This window comes from Lucilia cuprina, chromosome 5 (assembly GCF_022045245.1).
Source record: "Lucilia cuprina isolate Lc7/37 chromosome 5, ASM2204524v1, whole genome shotgun sequence".
NCBI classification, from domain to species: Eukaryota; Metazoa; Arthropoda; class Insecta; order Diptera; family Calliphoridae; genus Lucilia; species Lucilia cuprina.
The window spans coordinates 60877564-60887622 of NC_060953.1; the positions used below are offsets into that span (position 1 = coordinate 60877564).

General features: G+C 30.5%; 2 protein-coding genes across 2 annotated transcripts in view; one reads left to right on the forward strand and one right to left on the reverse strand.

Annotated features, from left to right (window-relative positions):
• Positions 1–3263, forward strand: part of LOC111675132 (chitooligosaccharidolytic beta-N-acetylglucosaminidase) — a 5329-nt gene extending 2066 nt beyond the window's left edge. Inside the window, exons 2-4 of the mRNA XM_023435866.2 lie at positions 457–801; positions 1241–1884; positions 1941–3263. Coding sequence (XP_023291634.2) covers positions 728–801; positions 1241–1884; positions 1941–3055 — 1833 coding nt within the window. The 5' untranslated portion in view covers positions 457–727 and the 3' untranslated portion in view covers positions 3056–3263. The remainder of the gene's footprint in view (positions 1–456; positions 802–1240; positions 1885–1940) is intronic.
• Positions 3264–4872: 1609 nt separating this feature from the next.
• LOC111675120 (RNA-binding protein 45) lies at positions 4873–10059 on the reverse strand. The gene is made up of 7 exons (XM_023435854.2): positions 9502–10059; positions 8377–9008; positions 5695–5758; positions 5520–5617; positions 5259–5365; positions 5021–5191; positions 4873–4949 (listed from the first exon to the last, which is right to left on the reverse strand). Exons 1-7 carry the CDS (start codon positions 9834–9836, stop codon positions 4875–4877), a joined length of 1482 nt encoding a protein of 493 aa, XP_023291622.2. The 5' UTR covers positions 9837–10059; the 3' UTR covers positions 4873–4874.

The window sequence follows — 10059 nt, forward strand, 5'->3', positions numbered from 1 at the left end:
TAGGAGGCAGCCAGCTCAAGCAAAGCTGTCTCCGTCAGCATGGCCCATGAGATTCATCGCACTTAAGCCTTCACATCGCGACAAGATGACTACCCTTCGTGAAGGATCTATACACCTAACACACAAACTACTCAAATCAAACGGCAACATTTTAATCGTGTTGAGCATCTTTAATTAAGCCCCGCTTATAAAAACCAATAAACTAATTAAAAAGCTATGACGTTGCACGCACTTGAAATAAAGTAAAACAAGAACTTTTTGTTATGATTGTTTTTTTTAAATAAATAATATATAGAAAGTAAACAAAAGTAAATATATATTTACATAAGTATCGTGATATATACTTATCATGTATACATTGTATACTTATTAGAAAATTTTCAAGCAATGTTTTTATATTTTATTTAACAAACGACACAAAATCAATTAATGTTTTTCTCTTTTATTTTATTTTAGCATTTTAACTACAACAACAAAACGAAAGAAAACAAAATCATTAAACACACGTATTGTGTGGTTAGTATCTGAAAAGCTGTGTTACCTGAAGGTAGTATATAAAAAACATTCCGTTGCCACCAAACCTTAAAAAAATAAAACTTAAGAAATTCGCTAATATTTTATAAAGCATATTACATTAAGCCAAGCTTTGTGTTGGCTTCATTTACGGTCAATTGGCCTTGTTTTAGTGTGTGTGCCTTAATCAATATAAAAAACGCTGCCAATTACAATGAGGGGATTGATCCCGTTAACAAGTTTATTTTTAGTATTTTATACTACATTTACAAATGGATCAAGTCAAGAGTAAGTAAATATGTTCAATTTAACACTTATATGTTGTTTATATACACAAATAAACTTTTTATTAATTATGTATTATTATTATATATTTGTTTATTATGTATTATTATTTTATCCGGATGGTCATAGCACCCATATTAAGCACTCTTCTGAAATTCTCTTAATCGTAAATGACGCATTTTTTTAATACTGAAATCTGAAATCACAAATATGCTTTTTACATAAACAAATTATTCTGCGATATTTTTCTGGATTCGTCATAAATGATCGCAGTTTCCATATCAAAACCACTTTCAAAGGTCACTAATTGCAAATAAGTAACTAATAAATATTCGGACAAAAATTCTACACAAATATGTTTTGAATATACATATACCTATATACATATGTTGCATCTACAATTTCCAACCTTTATTAACCTTTATCCATATTTTAATTTCAGCCTTATTTATGGTTATGAATGTCGCCAGAGTAAATGTGTGAAAGTAGAATTAGACGAAAAGAATTGGAACAAGGCAATTAGTTTACCAGTATGCCGAATGTTCTGTGGTGATACCGTTGGTACAATATGGCCGAAGCCAACGGGTTCGGTAAATTTAGATTCGTCTCTTTTACACATTGATCGCAGTGCTATAGAGTTTGTACTACCTACATATCGCCATCAAGTTAAACTTTGGGAAGCGAATCGTGAGCGTTTTATGGATTTGGTAGAAAATAAAGTACCAAATCCAGAATTTTTAAAGAACGAAGGACATCCTCTCAAAATCTTAATAGAATTAGATAACAATAATCGTGATAATGATGAAATACCGAGATTAACATTAGACACCGATGAAAGCTATGAATTGGAACTGAAAACATCAGATGATCATGAAGTGTTTGCAAATATAAAAGCGAAAAGTTACTTTGGCGCACGACATGGTCTTGAAACGTTAAATCAATTGATTGTCTATGATGATATAAGAAGAGAATTGCAAATAGTATCAAAAGCAATCATACACGATAAGCCTGAGTTTAAATGGCGTGGAGTTTTATTGGATACCTCCAGAAATTTCTATACTGTAAAGGCTATTAAAAGAACTTTAGGTGAGTATTTACATTTCATATAAAGAATTTATTATTTATTTACTTATTTTAAAAAGATGCCATGGCCATGGTCAAATTGAATACTTTCCACTGGCATATCACCGATTCTCACAGTTTCCCCATGGAGATCAAAGCCAGACCTGAACTTTATAAATTGGGTGCCTATTCTCCACGTAAAACATATAGCCATCAAGATATACTCGAAATTGTTGAATACGGTCGCGTTAGAGGCATACGTGTAATGCCGGAGTTTGATGCTCCCGCTCATGTTGGTGAGGGTTGGCAACACAAAAATATGACTGCTTGCTTCAATGCCCAACCCTGGAAAGATTATTGTGTAGAACCACCATGTGGACAGTTGGATCCCACTGTTGACAATATGTACGACATCCTGCAAGATATCTATCAGGACATGTTTGATCTTTTCCAACCGGATGTTTTCCATATGGGTGGAGATGAAGTATCCGTTAATTGTTGGAACAGCAGTAAACAGATACGCAATTGGATGACGAAACAAGGCTGGGGTTTACAAGAAGCGGATTTTATACGTTTATGGGGTCATTTCCAGACAGAAGCCTTAAAGCGAGTAGATACCGCTGCCAAGGGACAGCAAGTTCCTATTACATTATGGACTAGTCGTCTTACAGACGTACCCTATTTAGATGATTATTTAGACAAGCAACGTTATATTATACAGATATGGACGACGGGCATGGATCCTAAGGTGACTGATATTTTAAAACGCGGCTTTCGCATTATCGTTTCAAATTATGATGCTCTATACTTTGACTGCGGCGGTGCTGGTTGGGTTACTGATGGCAATAACTGGTGTTCCCCTTATATTGGCTGGCAAAAGGTCTATGAAAATCGCATGGAAACAATTGCTGGTGATTATGTACCACTAGTAATGGGCGCCGAAGCAGCAATTTGGTCCGAACAAATCGATGAACATACATTAGATCAACGCTTTTGGCCGAGAGCTAGTGCTTTAGCTGAACGTTTATGGTCTAATCCTTTAGAAGGCTGGCGTCAGGCTGAACCACGTATGCTATTGCATCGTGAACGTTTGGTTGAAAATGGTATATCGGCAGAAGCTTTACAGCCAGAATGGTGTTTACAAAATCAGAACGAATGTCCCATTGATGCGTATACAAGTCAAAAAAAGGTATAATAAAACCAAGTAAATCGAGATTATTTTGGTTCCTAGTACCAATATCGATAATAGTGATATTTTCCCTATATGTTTTCAACTCATTTAAATGAAAAACAATTAAGACATTTTTTAATATTAATTTTATTACTTAAAATTTTGGTCTAGAATTAATTTGTAAAATAATAGTCACTGTTTTGGAATTATAAAAAAAAATTAAAAACTTAAGGCCTTACTCATAAACAAAATTTTATTTTATAAACGATTAATTGGAATGTAATTAGTTTTTATCAAAAAAAAAAAAACTTACAAAATTGGTTTACAAATAAAACGTTAGTTTGCAATCTTATGAAAAAATATAAACAAAAGGAATTTTATTTAATAACATTTGAGACGTTATAATATAGCGCAAGGAAAACTGCATCTGATGTGCAGTACGTTCGTAAATGCACCAATACAGAAATTATGCATGCATTGGGGGCCTACGTTGATAACGTATTTCTTCGTTTCGAATTAAAATTTGACGAATATAACATTGTCATCATATAGAAATTTGAACCTTAAACAAACAATATAATTCAGATTTTAAAATTGTTTTTAAATTTTTTCCAATTTAAACTAAACACCAAGAAAAAGTTTTTTCCCCCAAATAAAAATGCACTTTACAAGAATTTTATTAATTTTTTATATATTTTTTGGAGAATATACAAACAACAATTTTCACAATTGTTTTGTTGTTTTTTTTTAATATAATATAAATGTATATTAAGTGGTTAATTAAATTAATAATCTAAATCAGAATAATCTAAATATTTGATGATGGTTGTATTTCATTTATCAATACGAATGTTGTGTTTCGTGTTTTTTTTTTTAATAACGGATATTAAAAGAAGCTAATGAAAAATATAAATTATGCGAAATATACAAGAAATGTATGTCATAAATATACACATACAAACAGCAAATGCGTACACATAAATAAATGTAATTGTTTGGTACTTATTTAGGGTCCAAAATGACTAACACGTCTATGCATGTATTACTACTTATTCATCATCAAGAGTTTAAGAAATTATTTTACTTTTTTTTTTGTTTGTTTTTGTAATGGGTAGTGAGAGGTACGATTTGTGTGGTTAAAAGTTCTTTTTAGTTCTTTGTTTTCCAGCATCGTCTTTATTTATATAAGTTAGCGTATTCTCAACATTCTCCCATTCCAAAAAAAATCTTTGTTGTCTAGTCATTATTAAAGTTGATTTTAAGATCTTATACATAGTATATATAGTAGAGTAGTATAGTAATAATAGTTGTAGTAGTCTGAGTTTGTTGGGAAATTTTGTTTGTAGTTGTATTGCTAGATAATAGGTCCAGGTTTTACTTACAAGTCCTTTTCTTTTTGCTCTTTTATCCGTTTTGTTTTCTTATTTCCAGTGGTTGTGGTTAATTTATGTTCCGTAGCTGTCAGTTTATCATTCAAGTAATTATTGTGTTTCATTCTGTTTTCGTTTAGTACATTCGTTCATTTTATTGATGTCTGTGAAAATAGAAAATAAAAATTATATTGCATTATGCTGCAAACTTTAGGTGGTCAAAGCTATAAACAACAAGTTAATGAAGACTTTCGTAAGTCATATATTGGCTAGCGAAAAGTCCAAGTCTATGAATATAAACAATTTCTTTCTTGGCAAAAACAAAAACGAAATTAATATAATCAAAATAACAACAAACTACAAATTGACTTACTTACCTACTTCTTTAAAGTAGAACTAAAGCGTTTAAACTTTAAAATACTTTTGGGAAAAAAGTGTTAAAAAATATTTGTAAAAAAAGTACTTACGTTATTTTAATTGCGTCGCATACGTTTGCGGCTTCCATCATCACCATCGCTACCATTGCCTCTTTCTTCTGCCTCCATAACCTAGATTAATTAAAGATAATTCAGATTTATTAATAATTCTTCTTTAAGAAAGCTTCAAATATTATTCAAACCTTCAATTTAGAGCCACAAATTTCGGCACCATTTAAAATTTGTATGGCTTTTTGTGCAGAATCTCTATCAGCATATTTGACATAACCACAATTTTTATTTGGCAGCAAATACACATCAATTAGACCTTTCCAACAGGAGAATACATTTTTCAATATAGAAACAGGTAAATTCTATAAGAACAAAAATTTTATTAAGCTTTATGTTATTTTAAATAAAGAGCTGTTTGAATATTATTACCGATGCCAAAACAATAAATAAGCGTTGTGCAACGGGAGCATCGCTAGATGCCATTGGCTGAGATGGTGGTAATGGAACGTTACAAATTGAATCCTTTCTAGTGCGCTCTAAAAATTAGTTTTAAATTAGACCAAAAACAAACAGAAAGAGAGAAGTAGAAGAAAAAAAAAAACAAAACAAATTTATTAATATAAATTTTTATTCCATTTTGTACAAGTGTTTATAAATTAGTAAAAGTATGTGTTTGTATTTAAAACCTACTATCAATAAATGATGTATCAATGCGTGATGAGCTCATTCCAGATACTTTAACAATTAGACGCTCGCCCACTGGATATTCAAGACCATGTAATTTGTCCCTAAAAAACGAATTATTTAACATGATGTTAAATTTTAATCATGTTTATATATTTACAATTTTTATTATGTTACGTACTTGGCATATATAGCAGCCTCTGGATTGTCATAGACCACAATTGCCTCATTTGTACGAGGTCCATCTAAAAGTAATAATAAAAGTTTATATAAAATACAAAATTATAGATAAAAAATATCGGAGTAAACTTTTCTAAACAAAAATGTTTTAAAAAACATTTTTAAAGATCTTTTTCTAGAGAAACCTTTAAAAAATGCATTTCTTTGTAACGGATCAATAACAATTACACTTTAAAATTACTAAAAAATTTCAAAACTTTTTTCGCAAGTGATTAGAAAAAGGGCTCATAAAAGACTCTTTTAGAGTCGAGGGTAGGGAACCATTTTCTCCCGACGAATTTATCATTTATGATCAGAAAATGAGAGCATATGTGATAATTGTTATAGTGCAGAAGTCATAAATGACGCAAGGATATTAAAAAATAAAAAAAATGGTAGCTGGAAAATAAAATTAATGCATACTCAAGGTATTTTTAGACTACAATACTGGGTATTAATATTTGTCAAAAAAGTTTTGTATCATAATACAATTTTTTAGTCTAACATAATTTGTATACCTAATATGTATAAATATAAACGAAAAGTTTATAAATAATTAAAAAATTTTTAAAATATATTACAAATATATGCCCCTATTCTGCATTTCAATTTAAATCGAAATTTTCTCATTTTGTTAACTTTGGTATTCTGCATTTCGATTCGACTCTCCAACAACTTACAAAAACGTAATTACGATCGAAATGCAGAATACACACAATCGTAAAGCATTGAAACAAAATGGAATTGTTTCTTCTTTTTCTTACGATTCAGTTTTCTGTTGGAATACTTTTTTTTTCGATCATTGCGTTACTGAATGCGTAAACGTAATCGAAATGCAGAATAGGGTTGAGTGTAAACCAGAGTTACATGTGAGTAAAACAGAAACAAAACAGGTTTTATCATTTGGTTTTGTATTGTTTTTGCTTTTGAGCAAATCATGCGACTTTACTCATGTGCAGCCAGAATAGAAAACAATGAGAGAGAATCTGAAATGCTTCGAGCAAAACCTTGTTTGATTGTTTTGCTCAATGTAAAGAAATTTTTTAGTGAGTTTAAAGAATGCTTATAAGGTTTTTAGTTTTTGTTGATGCCTTTGTGGAAGACGGTAGTAATCAAAACAAAATTGTTTTAAAAAATTGCGCACATTCTTTAGTTTGATGATTACATACTGCCTGTTATAGAACAACCAAAACACTTTTTTCTTATAAAAATTTTGAAAAGTAAATTTATATTTTTTTTATTCAGTACCTATCTAGAATGGAAATTTTATTGTTAAAATTCTAATGAAAATGACTCCTTCAGTATCTCGGAAAGAAATTTATGTCCGAATTCAGAAAGAAGGAAACAATTTTTAAAATTGTTTATGAAAACTACTCAGTTTTTGTCAGCATTTTTCGTACAAAATTCTAAATATTGTTTTACATTTTACATCATCCCCTATTCTGCATTTCCATCACGTTTCCGCATACACCTGCGTAGTTTGTTAATATAAAAGGAGGTATGTGTTATGCATCAAAATCCAAAGAAATAAACATAGGTCTCTATCGGCCCTGTTGTGCACTCCTTAAACAGTGTTTGAGGTGGGAATCGAACCCACCACCTCAAGTCTACCAGACTGGAACACTAGCCAGTCCCAGACATCATCTGCATAACTACCCAAAACAAAGTTTTTAACAATGGAATCTTAAATGCTGGAAACTTTGCATATTTTCTTTTCTATGTACATTTCGATCAATGTGGTTTAAAATAATAATGGACTTAGGTATACTTTTTTATTATTTTTGATTTAGCGTATACTTGATAGGTATTAATAAAAAAGCAATATATTTTTTTATAAGATTATGTTTAAAATAGAACAAATTACCAATGTTAACCAGTGGAAAATCGAATTATAAACGATTAATAATTTACAAAATTTGGCGCGTTGCTTTTCCACAAGAACAATATTTTTGTTTAAAAGCGTTCGTTACGATTCTAATAAGGTTATGTTATTTCAACAGCTAATTGTATGATATTTTTAAAAAATTTGAAGTAGAGATTTGCAATCGAATTGCAACTTTGCCAAAAGGCTAGGTTTTATATTGAAATAAATCAAAGTAAAAACCTCTCAAACCACATAATATGTAAATACAATTTTCTACCACAACGAGTCTGTCAAACTTAAATTATTAAAATTGCATAGTGTAAAAGTAATTTACTTGGTAAAACAAAGAGTGATTATCAAAATTATTAATTTTTTAAAATTATTAAATATACATTTTTCAGTTATGTAATCTTCATTAATTTCCCCTATTCTGCATTTTAATACGTATCGTTTTTTTCAGTTTGAATATTTTGAGATTCCATTCGACGGTTCGTCCCCAAAATAGCAATTGTATGCAGAATACTCAGAAAATTGAATTTATTTTAGTTCAAATAGGGAAACTAATGTATTGTTTACAGATAATATATGAGTAGTTTGAGGTAAAATTTTACTTGCACAATAACAAAATACAATTAAAATTTCCCCGAACTACTCGCTGGTTATCTAAAAACAGCACAATAGGCGAATAGGCGATATATAAACAATTATAGCAGCAATTTTTTGTATAAAATTAATATTACATATAAATTAATATAATAGAGTACAAATTATAATACTTACATTCTTTGGTGATTTGACAATAGTCCAAACCAGGAATGATATCAAATAAACGCCATAATTGATCCTGATTAACACAAGTGCTAACAATAACTTCTAAGCATGTAGGTTGTGGTACTTGAACATTTTGCATACGCAAAAATTGTGACATATCGTTGTTAAATGAATTGTTACCCCAATCATTATTGAATCCACCGCCATTGTTGAATCCACCACTATTCATACCGGCTCCACCCATACCAATATTACCACCCATATTATTCCCACCACCAAATCCAGCGCCCATATTGCCACCACGATTGCCGCCACTCATCATTGTATTATCATTGCGTCCGCCAAATTCTTCGCGTTGATTGCGTGAGTTTGAACCTTTTGGTTCCGCAAAAACAGCTTTATATTTTGAAGGACAATTTTCATAGGCCACAGCAGCATGATAGAATTTTGAATAACGAACATAACCAAATCCTTTGGGGGTTCCAGTTTGTTTATCTCTGACAATGGTGACGTTTTCTATGGGACCCCACTGTTTAAATTCTTCGCGTAATTCATCTTCTGTGGCTGTTTTAGGACAAACTATGAAAAGTCGCACATATTTTTCATGTTCATTGTCTGATTTACTGGATCCTTGATTACGACTAAAGAAAGGAATATTGAAATTAAATCATTTGTAAAGAAAACATTTTGCATTAAAAAAAATGTTGAAAATATAGTGATATACATATATAATTAAAAGTATAAATAATAAAATAAATTCAAAAAAAGCCGCATCTAAAATGGCCGCCATTTTCTGAATAGGACGCTTTTTGTGGCATATGTGTATGTATTTACATAAAATTACTATCGAATTTTGTATATACTTATGGAAATTTAATAATTTTTATGAGTTTTTAAGTCTTTTAAATATGCCGTTTAGATATAACCATGGAGCAATTCTAACAGTTTATATTAAGATTAGTTTTCTTTAAAGTTATGAACTATACTTTGCGCATTATCAAATTTACTGATTTTAATATTTCTCTACGTCATAAACATCAGCGTGTATTTTACCGATGGCGTAAAAAACTGTACCACGGACCATAATATGTATTCCTAATAATAATATTACTTATTCAAATATATTTTACTTACTTGGCAGCCACTAAAACCTTTAAAGTACGATCCAATGTACCAATTGTTTTGCCATTCATTTCTTCCTGAGCCTTTGCCGCATCTGAGGTCTTGGCATACTTAACATAGGCAATACCTTTGTTGTCTCCGGTGTGTTTATCTTTTACAACCCAAATGTCTTCAATTTCACCGAAGGGCGAAAAAGCCTCACGAAAATCTTCTTCGGTATGAGCCTTATTGCAGATAATGAATAAACGAGACATTGGTGGGTCATCGTCACTGTAATCATTGCGGCCGCCGCCTCCACGACCACCTTCACGATTTCCATCACGAGATTGCGAACGATAATCAGACATATTTTATTTTAGATATTTATTTTATTTAAATCAAGTATTTGTTTTTTTATTTAAAAATTAAATATAATTATATTTGTCCTTTACACGAATTATTTTCTACAAGACCTTCTTGTACAATTGAAAATTAGTTAATGAATAATTTTTTCTTCCGACTGCACTTTTTCGTTTTGTGAAATTAAAATGGCGAACATTGAAAATGTGTCTACACCGGCGTCTACTGTCA